At 42.5% G+C, this 26,108-nt stretch overlaps 1 protein-coding gene across 5 annotated transcripts in view; it reads right to left on the reverse strand.

Annotated features, from left to right (window-relative positions):
• Positions 1-7,557: 7,557 nt before the first annotated feature.
• lpp (LIM domain containing preferred translocation partner in lipoma) overlaps positions 7,558-26,108 on the reverse strand; it is a 125,854-nt gene continuing 107,303 nt past the window's right edge. For all 5 annotated transcript variants that reach the window (XM_028402917.1, XM_028402918.1, XM_028402921.1 and 2 more), the window contains 3 exons: positions 16,762-16,940; positions 12,279-12,399; positions 7,558-11,243 (listed from right to left, as the gene is read on the reverse strand). In XM_028402917.1, coding sequence (XP_028258718.1) covers positions 11,115-11,243; positions 12,279-12,399; positions 16,762-16,940 — 429 coding nt within the window. In that variant the 3' untranslated portion in view covers positions 7,558-11,114. The remainder of the gene's footprint in view (positions 11,244-12,278; positions 12,400-16,761; positions 16,941-26,108) is intronic.

Raw genomic sequence — 26,108 nt, forward strand, 5'->3', positions numbered from 1 at the left:
GTTTTGTTATGTCAGATAATGATGGATGTTTAGCTAAATCATTCTTGTCTTGCATGTGAACTGAGCTGGATGACATGATGCTGACACATCAAAATACAGAAAGGGTGGAATTCCTTTGAAGCTTTGTTGGTGTGTGTGTGTATTTTAAACTGCTTCAGTCATCCTGTCATCACTGTCATTCCTCCCACGTTCTAAAGACATGTGTGTTAGGTTAGCTGAGGGTTCAGTGTGACTGGTTATCTCTGTGTTAGCCCTGTGATAGACCAGCAACCTGTCCAGGGTCTACCCGCCTCTCAACCATTGAAAGCTGGGATCGGCTCCTGCCCTCCTCTACTGGACAAAGCAGGTTCAGAAAATGGATGGATAGATGGACATACTGTTACAGTCCACAGTGTCACTTATAGTTTCCCATGTTATTGTGTTTGCCTGTGTCAGTACCGTTCAGTCACAATAGTTTGATTTTCAGTTTATGTTTTTGGTTTCTTCTTGTATTGTATTTACTTTTCTGCGGTCTCTCGGTTGCACTGCATTACATTGCATTTTACTGTGTTCTATGTTTTCATTCTTTTGTTTGTACTTTTTCAGTTTGCAATTTTGACCTTAGTCAGTTCTTGGCCAGCATTTGGGTTTCCACGTCACACACATCTGTCAGGTTTCTATCACAGTTCAGACAAGGTCTGGACCTAAATGCAGGGTGCACAGACAGGGCATGGGTTTAAAGATTGATTCACAGAGTCAAAGAAATGCAAAAGGATAGGATTAGTCGGTGGGAGTCACCAGGACGACAGCAAGGAAAATAAAGCCACAAGAGAAACCAGCGAAAAACGGGAAGGAAGCACAGTGGATGACGGGATGAACTGGCGAGAAGGCACTGGAAGGCAAGTCCTCTTATACTCAGTGGCTGACAGATTGCATGCAGGTGTGTGGGCCGTGGGTCGAGGAGGAGAAACCACACCCACACAGAGCCACACACACACAACACACACTCACCCAAAGGAGAAAGAAAGAGAGCGATAGGGAGAGAGGAAGAAAAACATGAAGGGAGAGAAAAAAACGACAAAGCACGTGCTAAACCATGACAGAATCTGCACCATAATAGGCTGCCAAAGTAATGTGCAGTGTGAAACTACCATACTTTTTCCTGACCAACACATTTTGCAAATATTTAGCTTGTCAATTGCAGACTATTGTATTTGTACATATTGCTGTATCTCTATTTTCTTGTGAATATTTATTGTACTATTTTCTTTACCGTTCGAAATTTATGTTTAGTTTGCTGAGTGCCTGCATATTGCTGCTGAAACAGTGAAATGTCCCAGCTTGGGACGAATAAAGTATTTCTATTCTATTCTATTCTATTCTATTCTATTCTATACACACAGATGTGATGATCTGGCCTTCCAGCATGAAGGTAAGCATGTTTCCTGTCTGTGCTGGGTATCACCTGAATATGCCACTTTATCTATGTCAAAACTGGAGTGCAGTTTGTGAGTTAATATGGGTCTACAATATAATACACCCTGAGATCCTGAGTGTTTGCATATCTATGCTAAATTACTCTTTGTATATAATAATGCTAACACCTTGTTTTAAGTGGAGGCATCACAGATGAGTAAGTGTTCAATATGTTTAATGAGGATTCACTTTCAGCAGAATAATGTTTCTATCATATCTGTCATTGATGTCAGTGCCTTTGATGCAAATAAACATAACAAGGTAACAAAAAAGGTGGGACACACTGAGCTATCCAGCATCTTTCCCCCAGATGAAATCACTCTGATATAACACGTTCTTGTTTGTAAGCATAAAAAAGCCTGTCTAGTTCACATGGAAACACTTGGCTCTATACCTATTAAAATCTTATCTCTGGAGGCTCAGGTATAATTGGTAGCACTCAACAATCCCACCAACTGTCAAGGAAACAAGGAAAGTGGTATTCATTTTGCGCCCACTGTTCCAGCATTCAGCTCCTCAGCCGGCTTAATCAGTTGGCCTGCTTTAGTGTGAGAATCAAAGTTCACACTGAAACACAAGGTTTTGCATTAAATCCACAGACGTCTCTCTGCCGCTTACCCTTAGGTCAAGAGGTGACAGCTCAAAGAGTGCCTTAAATCATGAGAACTGCTTTACCTTTCAGTGCAGCAGTAGAGATGCACCTGCATTAAGTCAGTAAAGTCTGTGGATTTATTCGGATCTGAATGCTTCCCCCCGCCATGCATATAAATGGATTCCACTCGGTGGGTGCAGTGTGAGCCTGACAGACTGTGAGAGTGGCAAAGGGCAACGAGCAGCACTGCATTTTTACCCTATCACTGTGGAAAACACCATGACCTAACCAAGAGCAGGCTCACACCTCCGATAGCACGCCTGCGTACAGTCAGTCATTCCAACAGGCTTAATGTTGTTTACAGAAAATGTTTAACCATATCAAATTGATGAGTAGGGAACCATGCCCTCATCAGAACAATCTTATCTGATGTATGAATTATAATAAAAGCAACAAAATGTGATGGCTTTAATGAGATGAGATGAAACTGCAATTAAACAGCAAAAAAGATGTGATCACATGACCTCTGAAACAGGACATGTATCTCAAGGGTGCTTTTTTCTGATTGAAGTATTGGAGTGCTAGTACCATGGCTCAATATGCTGTGTGTGTTGCTATCCTGGGATATCAACCTGTGTGCATATTACAGATTAGAAGCTAACAGCTAAGGAGAAACTAAAACTATTGATTAGGAGTCTAGATTAAAAGCTAATGCTAACCACTAATCTGTCCATGAACACACACTCTGGTCTCGACCCCAAGAGATGCACAATCCTTATGTGTGCAGATTAGAACTCAATCTCATGACTGTTATTTAGTATTTGGTGACATGAGCAGCACCTCTTACATACCAAAGACCTGTGTGTTAGGTTAACCTGGAGCTCTGAAGTGGCTGTACGGGTGGGTGTGACTGGTTGTCTGTCTCTACAATAAACAGGTGACCATTTCAGTGTGGACCCCACCTCTCACTGATTGACAGCTGGGATAGGCTCCAGAACCCAGTATTGTAGTACAGGTCAAGGGGGCTCAGAACATGGATGGATGTACTTCATATAAAGACCAGCTTGCAGTTCATTTTATGAAATGATCTTACGTCTACCTAAGTCCCAGTTAAGGCTCATGGGGCTCATCCCTCCCTGTTAATGTGTCACCTGTATCTCCTATCACCCGTGTCTGCCCCCTTGTGTTTTTAATGGCTGTTTCTTCCTTCACTCCCTGCCAGATCGTCTTATGTGTTACTTCAGAGCAGTCCAGCCTTGTTCTTCCTGTTGACAACTTTAACTGTTTTCTGGATTTTTGCCTTTTGCCTTGCTGTCTTTGTACCGTCATATGGTTGGACTGCCTCTCTGTGTACTGACCCTTTTTGAATTATTTGCACACCACAGAATATTTGGGTCCTCTAACTAAAGAACTTCAGACATATAACTGTATATGTTATGGTTATTCTTATTTTATTTTGAATTGTAATTTAAATTCTAGCCTATTTGTTACTAATAACTATCGTTATTTGTTCTGCTGCTGTAACAACTTACTTCCCTCTGGGGATCAATCAATCTTATCAAACTGTGGCAACCATACAGCATGCATACAGTATAATTGCAGTGTACAGTGGGAACACACAGACAGAGGAAGCAACATCATCTAAAGGAAATGTAAAAGAATGAAACTGTTACCCTCCACTGTCTCTTTGTGTGTGGGAGGATGTTAATATGTGAATCAAATAGCCACAGGACCAACGATTCACTGCTCATACATCCAGGATGCACTGGGACACAACTGTAACACAGTAAGTCATATGCAATATATGTCAAATGGATGCTCCATGAAATGCACTTCTGAAACTTTTATTTTTGTAAAGACCAAATGACAGTTTGGACACTGTAATTCACAATGATTTTTATCCAGTTTAACCACAGCAGCTCTCTCTCTCTCTATCTCTCGCTCACACACACACACACACACACACACACACACACTCCTATTCACTCATCACACCATCACTGCACTGTTAGTGTATTAATCTCTGCCAGAAGGCCGCTGTGAGTCTGTCTGTGATAACTTACACTGTATCAGTAAGTAAAGAATGGACCAGCCACAAAGGTTCTGAGTTTACCATACACTTTATTCCATTCTCTATCCTCTTGATGGCAGCTCTGTTTTGATGGATGAAGGAACAGCACATATAGGAAATACGTGAACAATATTCAGGCTAATCGCTGTGTTGCTTCCATACATCATCCTGAACACATTTAATAGTCCAACTTCTACAAAAAGAAGACGAAAATAGTGGGTTTCTGCTTCAGCTGCAGCTTCACCAGCTCACACTGTATCAGTCTGTTATTAGTGGCTGCTCTGGTTAATTAACTTCAAGGCTCTACCTGCAGTGTCTCCCTAATTTGTGTGCCCGATTCATTTCAATTTGTAAATATATAACCCCAAAACAAATCAGAATGGTCTCAAGTGTTTACAGAAAGCAGAGCCTGATACCTCTCCACAGTGAAGCTAGGAGCCACTGAACAGGAAGGAACCGTGAGCAGCTGGGTCAGGGCCACCTGAGTGGCAGACACACACACTGAATTACCAGTTCTCTGTCCTTCCCAGGTTGGGTGAGAAGCTAAGAAACAGACATGTGAAAGAGTTCTAACTGGGTCTGATTCATTAAATGGACACACACCCACAGCTGCAACTGTCTGTCAGGAGGAATAAATCAGTCTGATGATCAGCTGGAGAATCATTTACTTTTAGACATTAGATCCACCAACCACCAACCTTCCGGTTACTGGACAACCCTGCTATACCACTGAGCCACTGCTGCCCATTTGTGTAGTTTAACGCTCTCAGGACTCAGTCCCAACACCAACATGGCCATCAGTCTGCACTGGGACTCACATTCTCATATTCCCATACAGCAACATTATTGTGTATTTTTACCGGCAAGATTGATTCATTCTTTGTCTCCTCCCACGGACTAGTTTTTTTTTTTTTTAATTTTAGGTTCTATGTAGCTCCAGACATGAGTTTGTTTGTTGTGGCCCCCTTCTCCACTCTAACACTTCCAGGCTCTCACCTCTGTCAACAGTCTGTGGAGGTCAATAATACCTTACGAATAAAAACTTATTAAATCTTGTATAAACTTGTAATGTGGTTCTTTTGTGATCCTCCAATTCATTCACTTGTCCTGCATCCTTTTTCAAATGGCTGGTTTCACTCCAACTTTTCTTCATAGAAGATAAATGCTGACATTCTGTATAGATGTACAGTCTAATAAAGCCACTTTCAGCCAGATTCCATGCTAAAAAGCAGTTGTTTGAACATTTGTATGCCTGAACTGTTTCTGGTGTGTATTATTAAATATTAAGAGATGAACAGAAATGATGACAGTGTGTAGTGCAGTGTTAGTGAGAGGAAACAAATACAGTTCACATAAGCCTGCCTGAATGATGCTTGTGCAACAGAGTGACCGCCAGAGGTAACATTTTCATTTTGCATGATTTCAGTTGTTTTACAAACTTGCTGCATGGATAATGACACTTAAAGTGCTTATTGTTCAATGATGAATGAGTTGTGTGAAACAGGCTGATTTTGCATCATCTGTATAAAAAAAGTAATGGAGGAAAAGTTTGACACGGTTCCTGGAAGAGTTTGTTCCCATTGTTGCTTCAAACTGCAGCTTCTCTTCTCTCAGTCACAAAGATGGCTGCCACCCTTGAACTCTTCCAGCACCTTGGCCGGTCCTTGGAATGCTCACAGCCAGTTGGAGAAGAAGAAAAGACCGTAATAATGGTTTCAAACGGCGTGCACACTGGGATGGCTCGGATTTGTGTCTCTGTGCAATCTGTTTAAGTTTTACAGAGAGCAACACTGACTCAGTGATTACATCACCGCCTTTAGCCAAGTCAAGGACGCACAAAATCAATGCACTTGATGCAAATGCACAGTGGGAATTCACTTTAAAGCTAATAACATTAAGCTCAGAGCACTGCGATGTCGGCCCACATTGTAATGTTATGTAAATCTGACCATATGACAGCTTCATTTAAATTGGAGTGTGCAAGATTATGCATGATAGTGGCCTATTTTGCTCCCTCGTGCTCATCTCTGCTTCCCGGTAAATAATTCAGGCCATAATTCTGTGTATTAGAAGAAGACATTCAGAAATGCCGAGGCAAGCCCCGGGAGACTCGACGCTGGATTTTTATGCAGAGGAAGAAATTGGAGGGTACATCATGTTGGCTGGAGGGTCCATCACTCATCAATTTGTTTGTAAACACCAGATTTATGTGCAGTAAAGCAAGTCCTCGGCTAACTGCTAAACGCTGGGGGGGCTTCTCTCACATACACACACTCAATCAGGCCCCCTCCCCCCAACACACACACACATTGCCTGCAGCATATTTAGAAAAAAATGACTAGGACTAGGCTCCACATTTCTAGCATGCCAAAATGTTCAGATTATAAGCAGAGAAAAGGGAGGGTGAGCTCAGTGCTCTGTGCACATCAGAGGCTGGGGTATCACTGCTGTATTTACTGTAAGCGTCAGGACAGCTGTGGATAAACACCTTCTGTACCGTCTGTTCGATTTCAAATTCAGACACACGTCACCTGTCAGTGACCTAAAGAAACCCCCCCCCCCCACTTTGTTTCTGCTTACAGTAATGTGGGTTTCTCTTTGCCCGCTCGCACAGTTCACTCAGGGAGGAAATAAAATGCTCAGTGACTTATTGCTGATATGCAGCACACAAGTAAAGATGACAAATGGAAAGGATTAAATCAAGCAGGTCTTGGAAAGGCGACAGTGGAAAAAAATGGGTCTTTAAATTATTCTAACAGCTCCATCAAGCTGATCCCAGCAGTAAGCATACTTCATAGCTGATCGTACCCACAAAAAAAGAGGAGGGACTACACAATGTATCTCTGTGTAATTAAACCGCTGTCCCAGATGTACACTCAAAAGACTACTGCTAGGGCCGGATTTCTATTAGCCAGGTGATTCCAATTCATCTAAAGAGCGTTTAGGGAGTTGTGTGGAGAAGTGGAGCTGTGTAAGCACAGGGCATTCACTGCCACTGAAGGGCTTTTCAATGACTCTTGGAGAGAGTGAAGGAGCCCTGGGTTTTACTTGTTGGGAATAAATCTCTTTCATCTGCACATATGCTGTGCGGGATTTCAGTGGCAGGAGCACAAGGAGAAGGCAGAGAGAGGAGAGCTGAATGCACGGACTGGCAGCCCAGTGGGCAGAGATTTCACCGTCAGCAGGGGAGAAGGCTGCAGTCCAGGCGGGCCTGAACCTGAAGGAGGGGCACATTTAATGTTTTTATACAGTCCAACAAAACTTCAAAAGACAGACATGAAGTGACACATGGTGCTATTGCAAAGCTTTTACTGAAGAAAGAACAAAAAAAAACAACATGAGTACATCATGCCCCTTTCAAAGATCAAGAACAGATGCTACAACAGCAGAGCTCTGTACCTGATAGAAACATCCACCGTGTGGATTCACTCCCTCCAAACCAATGGAATCCTCTTTATTTACTTTGGTCAAAACAAGTAAACAAGGCAAAATCTTTGCGGCATGGTGAAATACACAGAAAGACTACAGTGATTCAATACTGCTCAGCCAAAGGCACTGTTACAGACGGGGAAGGACAGACAACACGAATACACTCAACCAATAAAACAATGATTAAATGGCCTTCTTTAGATTTGTATCATCAGGCTTTTTCAGAGCATTCATGTCATCTATAAACACCCACTGAGATGTGTGTCCAGAGACTGTCCATGAAAATACCCAATATACGAGTGTTACACAACTTTGGCACATAAAAAGCGGACAGAGTTAATCAGGGCACACTTTGTAAAAACAGGTGCAAATGAGCCAGTAAGAAAACACTGAAACAGATTTTAAACCAGTGTAAGTCATTTATGTATTTATGTATCATGTGCTCAACGCTTGTTGAGCAGCTTTTAAAGGCACTTGATACCTTGGTTTTCAGTTTCTGGTTATAATAAAATTGTAACTACTTTTAAAAACCCTTAAAAACTCCACTAACTGTTACCATGTTGAAAAACAGCTTAGCATCAGCCCTAGAGCAAGGTGTTATTCTATTAGTTGTCATGTTATTTAAAAAATAAACTAACTGCCCAGTTTGTCTGTCAGATAGATGACAGAAACACTAAGATGAAAGACACTGAAACGCTCCTCAACTAAACCTGTGATAAATATATTCCAATCCATCACCTTTCACATCTCAGTTTGTTTAATGCAGTCATTTCTCCTCTCCAGACGTGCACCTATCTGAGCACCTTCATCTCCACCTCTAATTATACAAACAGGTCTCAGAGCTCTGGATTGACCCTAAACATATAACTAACCGCAAGCTTAGCAACCGACGTCCATGAGAGCCAAACACACATGGACATGATACGTACATGTATTCTGGAGTGTGTGCTGCTTAACAACCCACTGGACCTGGCCTGCTGTAGCTGGGTGACACCAGGTAGGATGTTCAAAAGAGAATAAATGCAGTCTGTTGCTAAAAACAAGCAGAGATGTGAATGTCCTTCCACAGTTTTTGCTACTTTTTTTATCTAACCATAACTTTGTGACTGAATACACTGAGTTTTGTGACGCTATTGTGACATTTTATACAAACTTATCAATGTGTCAACTAATTTGCATTTCCATCATTATATGGATTCACTTCTTGTAAAACTGGAGAAATATTGTTGTCTTTTGGGTTTTTCTTTGTGACCAATGAACTGATGGTTTACAAAGATGTGCTCCAAATATTGATGGAAACATTCCCGAGGACATGAAGTTTAGGTTGCCTAACCTTTTGGAGACGAAGCCTTCCGCTTCCATCCTGCTGGAGGCGTGCGAGCGAGTGAATACTGGTTCTGTCTGCTACCAAATACACACTGTCAACCAGCCGCCACCTTCTCACCTTCAAATTTTATGTAGATGAAGCATGTTTATGTAAACAAAATGAAAATGTTTGCTGGCTACCATCTGATGAGTGTAGACTCGTCTTTATGCACACTTATTACAAAGTGATACCCTGGTTAAAACACGTCCACGCTCACTTTGATGTGCTGTAACCAGACACAGTGATGAAGCACTAATCAGACATGTGTGACATCACCATTACATGTGTGAGGAAGAGATGAAACCAAATCCTCTGAAAGTCATAATTATTGATCATTTGTTCGTTATATAACTACCCCCTGCACACACACCGTCTCTTACAAGATTAGGAAATACCTGGAATGATTGCTGAGTTATGTGGCTGTAAACTATTCCAGTGAATGAGTAACTAAACCATTAACACTTTGATTACATTGCCTTTGTTCCTAAAGGTACCATGTGGAGATTCTTTTACAAACTGGTCCTAGATTTCATGTCATGATGTGTTCAGGATTAGGCATCAAAGGGTCTTGTAGTTATGAACATTTTAGGAGGCAACATTGGCTGCTGATTGAGTGGGCATACTGCAGAGCTTGGATTTATTTCCCAGGCACCAGCTGTCACTCAGCAGAAATGTGGTTGTTTTGCATGATTTTTTGTATTTTTGTTTACTTTTTGTTGTATATATTTTTCTAGTCACTTTTCCGTCATTCATTTTGGTCAAAATCCCCACAAGGTACATTTAGCTCACCATCTGAAGTCTACATGTGGTGCTGTAGCAATAATATGAAACTATCAAGAGTAAACTACTGATCCATAGTTCTTGGATTTAACAAATATTTAATATAGTCATATTCAGGAAACTCTCATGATCCCTTCTTTGCCCATCAACTTTAAACAAATACTAAAAATAGAGTTGAGTGTCTGTGGTTTGATCAATCCTGACATACAGCACAGGGACACACAACATTACAAAATACTAAAAGCATAGTTCTGATTAAAGGGTTACTATAAGGACACTTATGCTTGAATCTGTACAGGTAAAATATTTCCTTATTCATAAAATTTCTTATAAAGTGTCAATGCAATTAACATTGAAAAATTGCATAGCCATGTCAAATTCCTTATCTCTGCCAGACTGCCTACTGTACAATCACTGATCTAATCTATGGCATGGTGAAATAGGGGGAAATTACACACTCATCTGCTGGGAAAATAAAAACTAAACTCAAATATAAGACTGCACTTATATGAGTGCAGAACTGTTCTGCTCTGAATTTCAACTGGAAAGTACAAAGAAAATGTAATATGCTATAAAAGTAAGTCAAAGCATCCAGCACTGCCTATAGAGGATCTGGTGGGTAAACTCCTGCTTGTACTTCCTGTGGTGCCAATCAGCATACAGTACATACACAGGGAATATGGCAGTTCATGTCTTTGGTGCTCAGTGGTGCATAACTGTTTTGTAAATATGCAAAGTTATCTTCATTTGTGTACTGTACATGGATTTGCACTTCAGAATAAAATCCATGTTTAACTAAGGCTGCAGTAATACACGTGACGTGTTAAGCACTTTGCATGTCCTGGTAGAGTCCAACTTCACTTCTAAAAATCTGTGGATACAGTGAAGAAATCAGGTCCAATATGACATGACATGAGATAATACCTCCAAGTGATGATGTGTCATTTTGCTGATGGGTACCGAGTGATCATTAGAAGTGGCAGTTTGGCTTTATAGGTAATATTATTAAAAGCTTTCTGCCTAAAGATGAACCTGTTAGCTTACAATGAAAAGATGCGATGTGTTAAGAACTGGGCCCTCTTTAGAGACATGTTTAGACATGTGGCTTCATGCTTTCCCTGTCTTTATGCTAAGCTAAGATATCTGCCTGCTAGTTTTAGTTTAGCACACAGGGGTGAGAGTGATTTTCCTTTCTAGTTTGTGTAATTGCACTTGCCAGTTCAATAACAGGCGGCGTCTCTTCTGTGATTGTACCGAGTCACTTGTAGGTGAGTGAGCATGTGGTTCTACTTCTTGATATTTATGGTGAATATACAGTATATATAGAAGGATATATGTGTATATGCAGGCTTCTGTGGATGCATATGTTTGAATGAGCAAGAGAGAGCAAGCAAGTGCTGGGTAATCACAGTGGTAGCTGTTCAGAGGTCAGTGGTGGCCTTGGCAGTGAGCGCCTGGATGCGGCTGGTGTTACAGTTTTTGCAGAGGACGTGTCCATCCAGCGGGTAGCAGCCCTGGTTATCCCCCTCTGACAGCAGACAGTGGCAGTCCTACAGGACAACACAGAGTCATTAGCTACACTCTAAGATCAGACACTCTCCTACCTGTAAACGTCAGCCCCTGTGGTTGTCCCTGTCACAGATTATAGCTTTACTGTTTTAAACTTTTTTGTGCAAGTACTATTACATCTTTTAGCCATGTTAGCAGCATGCGTGATAATACCATGTTCAGCTTTATGTAGTGTTTATTTACTAAATCAGGGCCTATTAAGAGGGCAAAGCACACTCCCTGTCACTGTGTTGTCACATATCAGCCTGTTGACATCAGCACTTACACACTCGTTTTCTTTTTAGATGCTTTACGTCTTACATCCTCTCCAATCTTTGTGATCTAGTCAATGTAGGATGTTCTTCTGGGTCAGACTCACAAATACCTGAGTGGATAGTGTGTCTTCATGTGTAGCCTGTTCTGCTTCATGGTGCCTACAGTAAAATGCTGCTGTGACTGTAAAATGTGGGGAGCTGTGCATCTTTGTAAGACTGATACCCACATAGAAGAAACACAAACAAAGACACATAGACGCCAGGTTCTCATTGTCTGTAACACTGACTTTCCCTCACACGTGCTCACACTCAGGATTACAACTCCATCTACTCATGTCTCCCTGGTGACAAAATCGCTCTCTTGTTGAGCCCCTTCAGCTGAACTAATCTGCTTTGCTTTCCTTTGACCTTTATGTCTGCCAAACGCTCTGTGCGCTCACACTCGCACTGCTCTCTGACAATGTGACACGTTACTTCTCTTTCAGCCGGGCACGTAATGTCTCAGCAACGCTTATCAACTAGGCGAGCGGCGGCTGACAGATTGGTTACTATGTAAGTCTGTGAACTTTGCAGAAGAGAGATGGAAAGCTATTTTGAGGTAGGTGAGAAAGGGATGATTCACTCATCTCACTGAAAGGTGAACTGGGGGACGGGCATCTACGTTAGGCCTTATATATATTATACCAGGAGCTGCGCAACAAGGCGCATGGCCAACGCTGCTAATAATAGGGTGCTCACATACCAGGAGAGACAAACACATACCTCACAGCGGTAACACTGCACGTGGAAGTCACGGTCCAGTGCCACAATGCGAACGGTCTCCTCCTGGCCTGGTGCTGGCATTATGGGCTCAGAGCACACACAGCAGCGCGGGGCAAACTTCCTGTGGAAAACAAGCCAAATAGCAGAAAGGAGCTCAGAATAATAGAAAATACTGTGACATCGACCTTTAGTAACAGCGGCTGTCATTCCAAAGAAGCTTAGTGACCTCACTGAAGTGAAGCTTTGTTAGGCCAGCAAATAAGGAGCCTGCTATTTTCTTCATTCATCTATTAATTATTTGGAGTTTGGATTCATTATTAAGATATTCCCAAAATCAGACAGAGGCAGGAAATTATTTTCTGTGTTTGTGTTTTCAGTTTTATTTGAAGTTTAACCTCCCTGCCTTCCACCTGTGTCAGACTGTTGTCCCTTCTCTTGTGTATCTAAGGCGTCTTCCCTCGGTCTTTGCCCCATCGTGTTGTGTGTTTTGCTCCGAGCGTTCCAGTCCTGTTTCTTCCAGGGTGTTTTCTTGTGTATTGTTTGTGTGTGTATTGTTTTTGGATCGTTTGTGTTTGCCTAGCCCTTTTGTAGCTTTGCCTGTTTGGATTGCTTTACTGTTTTTGACCGTGTTTCTGACTTAGTTCCTGACCTTACCTAACTCTTACTCCTGCTGCCTCGTGGGACTGATTAACCATGTACTGACCTTATTAGGGCCCGAGCACCGAATGGTGCAAGAGCCCTATTGAAACCCTTAGGATTATTATTTTTTTTTTTTTTTTTTTTTTTCTTTCCCCCCCTTAGATCGCATTTTTGGGGGCCTTAACATGCCCAAAAACTCACCAAACTTGGTAGAAAAATTCATTCGCCCTAAAAATTTTGAAATTTGCTGACGTTTGAAACGCACATAGGAAAATGACTCTATAGCGCCCCCAACGCGTAGCCCCTCTGGCCAGTTTGACACAGGATTATGAAAATTGGCACACATATGTATCACCTCAAGACGCACAAAAAAGTCTCTTGGACCCCCCCTCCAAACCCAACAGGAAGTCCGCCATTTGAAGGTTTGTGGCCATTTTTGGCGATGTGTGACCCTGCTGCCAAACTTTTCACGCCTCGCATACTTCATCGGATTGAGCTGAAAGTCACTGTGTCCACTCAGGACACCATAGGGAATAGACGCATTCCAAAACTCTTACAAAAGTCTGACGGTGTGGCCGGGGCGTGGCCTCAAAGTTTCACCATTTCAGAGGAAACAGGAAGTCGCTATAACTTCTTTGTTTTCTGTCCCATCTGTACCAAATGTCACATGTATGATCAGAGTCTGACCCTAAACACATCTATACAACAATATTGAGGCTTTGACAGAGCGCCACCTACTGGCTACACAAAATGTTGTGTTTTCATAGGTTTTTCTGCCTGCCCCTGTGGCCTGTTTTGAGTAGGGTCATGAAAATTGGCACACATGTGTATCACCCCAGGATGCACAAAAAAGTCTCTTGGACCCCCCCTCCAAACCCAACAGGAAGTCCACGATTTTGAAATTTCTGTTAATTTTTGGCGATTTGTGACCCTGCTACAAAACTTTTCACGCCTCACATACTTCATCCACTCAAGCTAAAAATCACTGGGTCCACTCAGGACACCATAGGGAATAGACGCATTCCAAAACTCTTACAAAAGTCTTACGGTGTGGTGGGGGCGTGGCCTCAAAGTTGACCATTCGCCATTACAAAGGAACTCCCTGTATTTTTTGCCCTAAAGCGTAGCCCCTCTGGCCAGTTTGACACAGGATCATGAAAATTAGCACACATGTGTATCACCCCAAGACGCACAAAAAAGTCTCTTGGACCCCCCCCTCCAAACCCAACAGGAAGTCCGCCATTTTGTCTTTTGTGGCCATTTTGTGCCTATTTGTGACCCTGCTTCAAAACTTTTCACGCCTCACATACTTCATGCAATTGAGCTGAAATTCACTGTGTCCACTCAGGACACCATAGGGAATAGACGCATTCCAAAACTCTTTCAAAAGTATTACCGTGTGGCGGGGGAGTGGCCTCAAAGTTGACCATTCCCCATTACAAAGGAACTCCCTGTATTTTTTGCCCTAATGTGTAGCCCCGCTGGCCAGTTTGACACAGGTTCATGAAAATTAGCACACATGTCTATCACCCCAAGACGCACAAAAAAGTCTCTTGGACCCCGCCTCCAAACCCAACAGGAAGTCCGCCATTTTGACTTTTGTGGCAATTTTTTGCCTATTTGTGACCCTGCTTCAAAACTTTTCACGCCTCACATACTTCATGCAATTGAGCTGAAATTCACTGTGTCTACTCAGGACACCATAGGGAATAGATGCATTCCAAAACTCTTTCAAAAGTATTACCGTGTGGCGGGGGAGTGGCCTCAAAGTTGACCGTTCGCCATTACAAAGGAACTCGCTGTGTTTTATGCAGTACTACCCATATACTTTATGCAATGTGGACAAAATCTTACAGTACTGCTATGGACCCGAGTCTGAACAGATATATATGCTAATAGGATGATACGGTCATAGCGCCACCTACTGGTAGCAGGAAAGTTTGGTTGTAAACATGTGTTCGTTGTATCTCTGTGGAAATAAGAGGAGAGCATAGGACAGGAGAGTATAGGAGACAAGAGCATAGGAGAGAAGACTGCGATGACCCCGCGGATCGCAAGGTGCGCGAGGGCCCGCAATGCTGCTTGCAGCTTTAATTTTTCTATTACACTTTGATTATTCTTCAACTGAATCATTGCCCTGCTTTTGAGTCCTCTCACTTGAGTCATTCCTGACAATTACATTGTTTGTAAAATGATAAAAACCCACAGCCTGGCCCACGAGGAGGCCACTGAGGCAGCAGAAGTAGGGGAATTCTTCTTTAGTCAAAGTCAGCTTTATTTTCAAAACTGCTATATGTGCTGGACATACAGAGAATCAAAATTGCATTGCTCTCAACAACACAACATATAACTAAGAACCTAAGTATAACCAATAAATATAAGGTGTAAAATGTACCTACAATGAGGCACACACAATGTGTGTGGTTCAAAAATGTAATGGTTGTGGAGTTTTTCGAGTAACAAGGTCACTGATATCTCATCAGTCTAGGCTGATACAAAGCACAAGCAAAACAAATTACTTAATTTGGGGGTTAACTGTACCTTTAGGCCTAAGCATATTAGACCTTACAAAAAATGGCACAAATTCCAAAATGTTATATACATTGTTATACAAATATCCCAACCGCCTTTTACAGTAAGATTTAGTGTGGAGGTGTGGAAATGCCTCCAGCAGGAAGAGGTCTGTCTAACAAAATCATTGATGAGGATATGAAAAGCCTGCTGAGGCATCCTGTCAGGTGACAGAAGGTCAGATGGTACTTCTTCCCATCATGTATTCGTTGTCTGGAAATCAGGAAGTGAAGTGGGGAACCACAACCATTCAGTATTAGCCGGAAACAGAGAAAATGTCTAGCCTGGGCGTGACTATTCCTCGACACAAAGGCCTGCGCTGTTGAGGTCACACTTGTCATGTGGAATTAACCGTTGGCCTAGTGCAGCTACAAGAGGCAAGAGCTGTGCACTCACACCAAGAGCCAGCTGTTTACTTCTGTTTTCCTTCTGGTCACTGAGTAAAGGGACATTTCTGGTAAAGTGGTGGTTATGCAATCAAGTGTGACACAATGACAGGAATGCACTATTAAATTCATGTCCACATCCCAAGGTCAATGGACTTGTGAAACTGTTTGCAGTATTTCCAAAAAAGGAAACCTTGAGATCCTGTGTTTACCAAGCTTAAAAAGTTGATTTAATAGAGACAGCAAATGATGTTAAAACTGCATAACATAATTTCAATAATGTCATTTTATCAGCATATGAGGTCTTTACACATCCAAAGATATGGAGCAATGTGAGGACATTCATTTGAATTGGGGGCCCGGATGGGGAATGTTTTCTTTTAAATGAAATATCTGGATGCTGAGCTACTCACATTGCACAAAAGACACATTCTTTGTTCTGGGCAAGCAGCCTACAGTGAATTAACTAGAGACTTTTTGGGAAAAAGTTCTGAGGGGAACTAAGAGGAAATTTAGTGGTGAAAGATTTTACATTATGATATGATATGCTATGATATATGATGTTTGATATGCTATGATATGATATGATATGATATATGATGTATGATATGATATGATATGATATGATATGATATGATATGATATGATATGATATGATATGATATGATATGATATGATATGATATGATATGATATGATGTTTCACTATCTTTATTAGTAAGTTGCTAACTTCGTCCATTTGATGTTTGGTGCTGGGCTGGAAGAACCAAAACAGTAAACTAGTAAGCAAAGCTAAAACAGAGCTGAAGGGCAGTCAGCCTATTTGTTATGATAAATGCTTTGCCCGGTTAATAGATTGGTGAAGCTTTGGTGAAAACCTGTACATACTTGTGAAAGTCCTCGATGCAGTGGATGTGGTTGGAGGCGTCCACGGTGAACGGGATGCCGTCCAGGCTGCGGTGACACACCACGCAGGTAAAGCAATGAGGGTGATAGGCTTTCCCTGTAGCCCGCAGGATGCGCTCCATGATGGGCTTACTGCAGATGGTGCAGGTCTCAAGGGTGTTCTGTAGACAAAAACACACAAGCCCTCAGACACCATGATTACACAACAACCCTGATGATAAATGATTCATTTCCACTGGGCCTTGGAGTAGTTCTTGACAATTAAAAAATTAACAAATTCTAGCCAGCATGAGGAATCTGGAGATGTGTGTCTGTATTTCCTGTGTGTGATGTGAAACTTCCTGCTGCCAGTGTTACACCTCAGGTGGCTCGGCTCCCGTTTGCCCCTTTGTAACAAATAAATCCACACTCAGGGCCTTTAGCTCGGCTGTCCTCAAATGCCTCTGAAGCTGAAGGAATCTGATTAGCACTCCTCTAGAAACACAAACACAGTCATTTTTCAGCTGCCCTCACCCACACTCCATCCTCCCACATGCAAGAGTGTGAGCAGTAAATATTTCCACTTTGTGATGACTGCAGGTTTTCTGCAGCCAGGCGTCTGGGCAAGCGGCCCACAGGGGGACGTGGCAGCCACCCGCCTCTGACTTATCTGTGGCATCTCTCTTCTTAATATCTGCCGGGAGACGCCATTTGTTATTTCAATATTTCATAAATAACGACTGCCTCTCTAAACAGCAATGCAATTACGGAGGGATGGATATATCATATGAGGATGATCAATGTGCAGCCTGATGTGCTCCACTGTCACTGTTCCACGCTCAGGCATTTCCTGGATCTTTGTTGTCTCTCTCTGTGCACCCCCTCCTCCCCCTCATTTTCTGCGCTTGGCTGGACTAAAGAGTGCACAGTTCAGCTGTTCCCATTGGCTCCCAATGTAGTAGCAAGCTGCCTCAGTGTTTCCAAACACAGCTCGGGGTGTGTAGCAACACTGCGCTGCGTCATCAGCTGCCTCGTAGAAGCACCGCCAGGGCCTGACGTTTAAAATGACACTTATGTGACCGCTCAGCTGAGGTGAACTGCAGACCATCCTCTGTCCAGCTTCATGTGCAGTGACGTTAATAATCTGTATGCTAATGGCTGAAGAAGCTTTCTACAGGACGAGGTTCACTGAAACTGCTCCTGACATGATTCTCACAGCTGGATTGTGTGCCACTGGAGGGTAAGAGGGTAACAGAGGAGAGCAGCTGATGTATGACTCCAGGCTGGAGAAAAAAAAAAGTGCTTTGAAAAATGGCCGTTTCTTCAAAGCACTCCTGGAGAGGCATTATTTCATGAAAAGCAGTGTGTGTGCAGACAAGCCTTGCGTTCTTTTTCCCCTTCAAGACGGTAATAGAAATAAACATTATTCCCAGGGCAACATTTGTGTATAAACAATGTCCATATTGCAATCCTGCTCGATCCTGGAAGTGGAATAAAGCCTTTAATGAGCTTGCTGCACTGAGCCCTTGAGGTTTGCCTCACGCACGCACACAGAGGCAGAGAGAGGGTGAGGTAGAGAGGGAGAGAGAGGAGAGATGTATTTGCAACCTGAGAATGTGAGTAAGATACCAGGGCCAAACAGCACTAAACCATCATCAACTCTTACTCATCTGTCTGCATTTCTACTTACTTATTCTCATCTGCCCTTCATGTGGGAATACCTTGCCCTTGTTTAGCTTAACTAGAGCATATGATTTCACAGCACACAGTTCCTCCGGGCCACTGTAATGAGTACAGTACTCAAAAGACAAAATTTCTCTCTTTCTCTCTGATGGAAAGATTCTATGACCTCAATTCATTCATTCTGCTCAGCTTTGGTTGTTTTTTATATTCACTCGTGACTTCTTTTATTTGTTATTAGGTAACATTTATTAGGTCTCTTCCACAAACCTCGGGTCTGATGTCAAAACAGAGAATGCACATGGCTTCTGGTCTGTGGTTGGGCACAGCTTCCACAGATGGTTTGGGAAATTCTGTATAAATCACCTCCTGCCCTTTCCGTCAGACATCTAAGGCCTTTGCATTTTGCCACTAGAGGGCTGTATATGTCTGCAGATGTCCGGGTTTTGCTTTTCCCCTGACTAAATGTGATGTATTCAAGCATATGTACCCCCCCCCTCCTCCTCATACATTTCTCTAAGTGTTTGCCCAGAAGGCTAAACAAATGTCTAGGCAGATGAGGTAAAGTGAATTTAGGTCAGACAGCCTCTTGCTGATCCGAGGGGTGAATGGAGTGCATTAAAGTCAATTGCGGCCCCTCTTTCTCATTGTGAGTCCTCTCCTTTTGCTATAAAGTGCTCCAGCAACACCAAGCGAACCCGCGCAGTCCGACTCTGCTTCCCACTATTTAGCAACAGGCTCCCAAACCACGTTTGACACAGCTGTCTGTAAGAATGAGCAGAGTGATGGCAAACAAAGCATGTAACAGGCAGTTAGGAGTTCCCATGTGCTCTGCTCTGAACATGAGAACTCTGACAGAGACAGAAATACAGACACCAGGCAAAAATAAGCTCTGAGCAGGATTTTTCTACTACCGTACTTCCTATCAGCTGCAGATTTATTGGATTGAATGGCATTCTAAATCCACTTAGATATTCAAACACAGAAAAAAAGAATGTGAACTTAATTAAAGGTCAATTATTCATTTGATCAATTAGCCAGGCTATAAAAACCATAAAGTACTGATAACATCACTTCCTAGAGCCCACAGGGATGGCTTGGCCAAAAAAGTATTCTCACAGGAAAGCCAGAGCTTCAAATAAAACCAGTGCCCAATGTATGTGTAGTGTACAATCTATCATGTTTAATGCTAAACAGCTACAGGGACGTAAAGCCATGTTTGCATGTTTGCAGCAGAAACGTGCTGTGGCATATTGCTAAGCCAAGGCTGTTCACAACATTTTACACCTATCTCTTCTCCTCCTTTTTCCACACGACCAAGCCGGCCATATAGGAGACAGGCTGGAGTTCAGTGAGAGTGAGACCCCACACACTTATGGCACGCTGGACTCACACCAGGCCAAAGTTACAGATGATCTGATTCTGTGTGTGTGTCCAGACCCTCACAGAGTGTGCTGGTCAGTGCCAGGCCATGCTGTGGCAATTAACTGAAGGTAGCTCAGTGACATCTAACAAGGGCTCCTTGGAATGACAGGTCTGAGACTGCTGCTGTGTTTGCTTTCCTTTGGAATGAATAAGAGACTGACTTGTTGGTGAACTATGAGTCAAATCACTGACCCTCCACTTCCTGAGGCAAGGTGTCTGCTGACTTAATGAACCTTGACAAGCAGCTTCTCTCTCTTTTATTGCTTAATATGGGTCAATCACACAGGACAAAAAATAAAGTCTTCTGCCAGACACTCATAGTTATGCACCAGAAGCTTTTCTCAAATTTTGTGAAAAGGAGAAGCAGAAATGATGGGAAATATGATAGAGGAACTAAAACTAATAGTAAAATGAGAACGTGCGTGGGTCAACAAAAATAATGCAACCACACAGGAAACCTACTACAGACTGGACACTGTGCTCACACATGGCCCCCCGCTTATTCTACATACCACATATGTACTAAAATAAGAGGTGGTGTTCTTGCTAAATTGGCTCATGGTTTTTCAAAAAAAAGAAGAAAAGACATCCTGAGACTAAAATCTTCCTATAATGGACATGTGGAAAAAAACACGTACAGTATATAACTTGTATCTAGTCACATGACTTATACACTTGAAACTGCATCTTTAGAGGAACTACTGTATGTCTATGAAGGTGTGTCCTTCATTGACTGCAGACATGACCTTCTTACACTAGTTATTACATAAGACTGACTGGTCTATGGGGGATTTCCTGTTTCACCTTCATCCTGTAGCTGGGATTTAGGGATTTGGGCTTTAAAGCATCTACCTGCTCCATCCTTCAGAACCACTGTGACAAAGCAGGTCTTCAAATGCAGTCCTTGACAGATGAGCACTTGGGATGGAGTTTTTTGAGCGTATTGTCTTGGACTTTCACAAGGATATCTACAGCAGCAATAATGTCATCATAGCAAAAAATGAGCTCCTTCTTCATCTTGGAGAAGAGTTCGGTGCCAAATCAAGAGATTTTCTTCACATGCATGGCAGCCAGTAACACTGCCGACCTGTGGATGTGATGTGCCTATGTCACATAGAACTGTTTTCTGTACCAGCCTGTAAACATCTTTATTTCTACTAGTTGGCCATTGGGAGTCTTTAGGCATTGATTCACTTTTTAACACGTTCACATGGTGATTTCATTTCTCGGCACTAGAGGTTGCGCGTGGAGTTGAATATGCGGATAACATGACTCTTCTCCTTCCAGGGCAAGCCACTGACTTATCATACACTGCTTTTTCAATGTTTATTTAACTGGATGGATCACATTTTAGTAATATGATGAGTCAAATCTAGATTTTTTTTTTATTAGTATTTTCGCTAAAAATGTAATAATCTTGAATTTGTATGATCATCAGGATTGTGGGGAGCAGGTGGGGGAGGGCCCTCCGCACTATGAAGGACTCCACCCCTTCTCTCAGGCAGGATGCTGAGGAGCATTCAGACCACCAGGCTCAGAAACTTTTCCCCTGAAGCTGTCAAACTGCTGATCTCTAGCCATGCTCTGTGGAACCACCACACACACAGTCGTACCTGCACTAGAAATCACATTATCCATCAATAAGTGCAATAATTATAGGTGCAATATCTTTATACTTGCACGTGTTACTATGCTGCACATGCTAAAGTCGATCTATATTTTTATTTACTTTTTATATTGTATTTTTTGTATTTCCTTTTACTGTATTTGACTTTATATTTAATATCTTGTACTGTTCTTATTTCTTAATGTTAATTGTGGCTGAAACTGGGACCATACCATGTACATGTGAGCTGGCATGACAGTAATACATTTCCTTGAATCCCTTGAATCATACATTTTATGTTTTTGTTTTTTAGTCAAATAAAGCCTTTCAATACTGTTTTCTATGACAAAGGATTTAAAATATATAATATATATTTTATAAAAAATAATATTTAAAATAATCTGCAACCACTGCTCACATCTTCTTATACAAAGGTTGAAATATTTCTTCCCTAATGTCAGGGTAAGCACTAAAAGAGCTCTTAACAGTTTGTATCTTTGTGTGCTTCCACTACAGTTACTTTCACTAGGAAGGAGCATGGTTACCTCACTCACAGCTGACTTGGCGCCAGCTTCTCTTCATGCATATTTAAAAAGCAGATTTGGCTAAACCGTCCCCATGTTAGTGTTTACACACACTGACACACTCTGACGCTGCCGTGCATCCTAATTTTTAGATTCCCAAGAAAGGATTGTTGCCACAGGGATGCTTTGTTTAAGTCAAATAAAAATGCAGCAAATGTGTTACATTCACAGTGATTCGGAGGTTTTGGGAGCAACCTTCAGTCAAAGTAACAGAAGAGATGATCACAACTGGGGGTTAAAGGCCGTGTTGTTACATTCTTAAGCCAAATTATGGTGGTGTTGGCCAGTAGAATATGCCAGAAATCTGCTTTGATTAAGGAGGTTAGGAGCTCATTTAAATCCCCACACATTAGCAGTGGGATTCAGGGAGCACCACCCTTCCATGATCTGCAGACTGCTTGGGCCGCAGAGGTGGAGAGGTCTGCGTGCAAGGGTGTGTGAGAAAAAAAAAGCAAACAGACCCCGACATGATCCCGTCCACAGGTCTTGACGTTTAGTTTTACATAAATTGCTTTCCAGTGAGCGACCCCGGCATCTTCACTCCATCTGTCTGTGCAGTTTCTATGCATCAGGCCCACAACTATTATGTGATATGAAGATATATCAACATGACTTGACTCCTTTAAAAAATACTGTCATTTTTGAGTGTGTTATGTAAATCACCCACTCACATCATCACTGCTGCCTGGATGCAGATGAATGAGGTGTGTGTTTTTGGTTTACATGTGGGTGTGAGTGAGCATGTCACACAGTGGAAAGTGATTCTCCTAATGGTTTGCTAACTCAGGGGATCAGTGACCTTGAAACTCAGCTGTATAATTCACAAGCGGAGCGTTTGTGACACTCATCCGTGTGCATGCCAGTCAGTCAGGAAGCAGCACACCGAGGTTTCAGTGTCTCTGACCTGAAACGGCCCTACTTCCTCTGAGTTTAGGTCTGCAATGCTCAGCTCAGCTCAGTCTGTCTGTCAGAGTAATACATTCACACTGGGTTATGGATGACCAGCGCGTGCAGGAATAGGATGGCATCCTGCCAGAACCTGATTTGTTTTTTATGTCTAGTTTATATCTCTGCCTGGACAGTCTCAGCACCGTCCTTTTTCACCAGCAGCCAGAGCAGGTTTTACTGATGACAAACTAATGAAACGGCACATGTCCGCTGTGATTTACATTTTCATACATTCCGTAACACTCAGTTGTGGAGCTTTATTTGTTCTCACAGATTTCTTATTTTAGCTGCATGATAACGTGAAGCTACAGCCAACATGAAGGGACAGGGTCGACACGCAGCTCATGCCTCGCTCAGGCCTTTCTTCAAAGAATAAAAGGTGGCAGTGGGGGCCCAGATCTCCTCTCTTGCTCAGGCAAAGTGGCTGGCCCGCCTGTCTGCCTCTCTGCCTTAAATTCAGCTCTGCAGCAGAATGTGACCCCTCTGGACTTTGGGCAATGTCTCCTGCTCTGGTTACAGAGAGAAACTGACAAAGACCCCGGCAGTAGTTCTCTCATGCCATGAGTTAGAGTGACATTGTGGTGGGTCAGCACTGGGTCACGGATTTTTTTCTCTCCTGCTTGCTCCTGGGGGGGTGGGGTGTGTGTGCTTAGACAAAAACATGAGGAAGGTTTACAGGGGCCCGGTACATAGAGCCACTCTCTCATCACTTGTCCAAACAGTGTATTCTAATAACAACACTTGTGCTTTTGATTTACATGCCTGTAATGGATAGGACAGCTGCATTTCCTGTAGTGTGGGTCAGTAATAAGAAATAATGACCTGCTTGAATTTAGTAGACTCACAACCACTGTAGAGCGCAATTATACACACGCATAATTGTCTTGGCAAGTCTGGAGACGCACTAAGATGTGAAATCCTATTCATGCAAGTGCTATCTAATTGGCTCACTCCTTTGAGGAATTAGACCGAGTTAATCACGTCTGAATATACAGAACTCAATTAGAACTCTGCAAGCTAATGCAGACAGCCATGAATATTTGATGACGAAGTCAGCAGAAAGCAGAGCCTCTGTGTGTAAGCGAGCGTGCCTCAGACGACAAGTAAAAGCAGGGGTGTACACCTGCCACTGCCACTCGCCCTCTGCGTGGCACCTCGCCCAGCGTGAGCAGCAGCTGCAGAGCCATGACGACGACGGGCGTATGCGGGGCCCTGAACTCACTGCGCTGGCTGAGAGCCTCTGGATCTGACTACCTGGATATCCATCACAGAGGAGTGACAGGTGTGTGGGTGGCGTGCAGTCATGTCTAATTAAAGCCATATTACTGTTGTGAAAGCAACATTATGAACTTTCCTTTCCTGCGCAGCACTGTTTACATCACCGGATGTGGCGGATGAGAGAGGACAGATGATCCTTTGTGATTGGATGTATTGTTGCCTATATCCCCTTTCTCAATGACAGCGGCAGCTTCAGGGAAGTTCTTGGGGATATCCCATTGTTAGTTGGGAGAGTCTAGTATGATGTGCAGTGGAGGACATCCATCACCAGCAGCTCCAATACAGCTGGCACCATGCCTGTCGCCTCTGGCTGCTGCAGCAGTTATCTGCATTGTTTGATTATTGTGCCTTCATTTGAGTTCACTATTCAAAATTCAGCAGACAATTACAAGTCCTACATATTTTATGCTGACATATCCAGACATTGATATGAACCTCATCACTGACACCAGCAGCCATGATCTAAATGTGTTTGCTACTACTGGTGTAAATGTTTAATAAAAAATAGTTTAGTTTGCAGTTTGGATTCTTACTACAAATACATCAGCTGTGTTTGCACCAAAAATCTTCTGGTTGCTGGAGCTAATGTCCGCAAAGGCTGATCAGGTCCTTCGCCATCTACATTTACCAGGTTCAATAGGTTCCTATACCTACCTTTTTGACAAAGGAAATGGCTTTGAATGAGGTAACAAAAGTGCAGGCTGCCCTAAAATGGCCCATTAGTTCCTATGGTGGAAAAACGCCTTGTCTCCTGCAGTGTAAAAATATTTCTAAATAGCAGGAGTAGGACTTTTCAGCCAATAATCCATTGTCTACTACCAAACTACTATTGAAACATTAGGAACATGTTTAAATCTCTTTGATGCAAAATGAATGGTCATATAATCTGATGAGCGCTGTACTCATTTGGTCATTATTTAGTAAACACAAGGCTGTTGTAAAAACCCATATCCTGTTGGGAACAAGTGCCTCTGGCTCCTGGCTCCAAACTTGTGTGTAGAATCAGGATAAAAACTGTCCCTGGTTTTAGAGATTAGGCAGTGTACAAAGGAGACTGAGTTCTACAAAAAAGCGTTTTTTGTCAAAAAGTGGTCTGTAGCGGGTAAAAAACTGTATTTGGATTCATGTGAGCAGCACAATAATTGAGCTATTAAAAAGTCAACATGAATGGTGGCCAGTTATGCGTGACATCACTACTTTCTAAGACAGTGTAAAAGCTCATCAGTCAATCATGAAAGTTTCCTGGTGACTGGCAGGTCAGGGCTGCTGTCTGCAGTTCTGCCTTTTAAAACAGAAGAATGGAATATCTTCCTGAGTGTGTGTAGCCAATGAGACCAAAACCCATTTATTTTAAATAACAGGGCCATAGTCCAACAGCAGATAATGAGCATAATTACATTCAGGCAAGTTAGCGTCCGTGACCTTGGTGGTCTCTGAAATTCTATCAAAAGAGGCAGAAATAGATTAAGGTTTTTGTGTAGGCAAATCCCTATCTCTTTATTACTGCTCTTTCAATGTGAAGCTCTGCTCCTGACGTGACCTTGTGTTACTTACATGAGTCTCATTACAGTACACTTAAACCTGCCGCACTTTGTCTACAGTATTAATTGGGAGTGGTAGTATAAACAGGAAAGTGGGGTTGTGATTCTGCCTCAAACAGAAAACGGCCCATTGTCTGCAACACCCCCCCATTCACTGGTGTCAATTAAGAAAACTGAATGGGTTTGTTTACTAGCTTAGAATCTGAGGCGAAGGGCAGCTAAAGAGCCTTTTTTAAAGAGAATTAACTGGGCCAACACCCGGTTGCCGGAATGCTGCAGTCAAGTTAC

This window comes from Parambassis ranga, chromosome 4 (assembly GCF_900634625.1).
Source record: "Parambassis ranga chromosome 4, fParRan2.1, whole genome shotgun sequence".
Lineage (NCBI taxonomy): Eukaryota > Metazoa > Chordata > Actinopteri > Ambassidae > Parambassis > Parambassis ranga.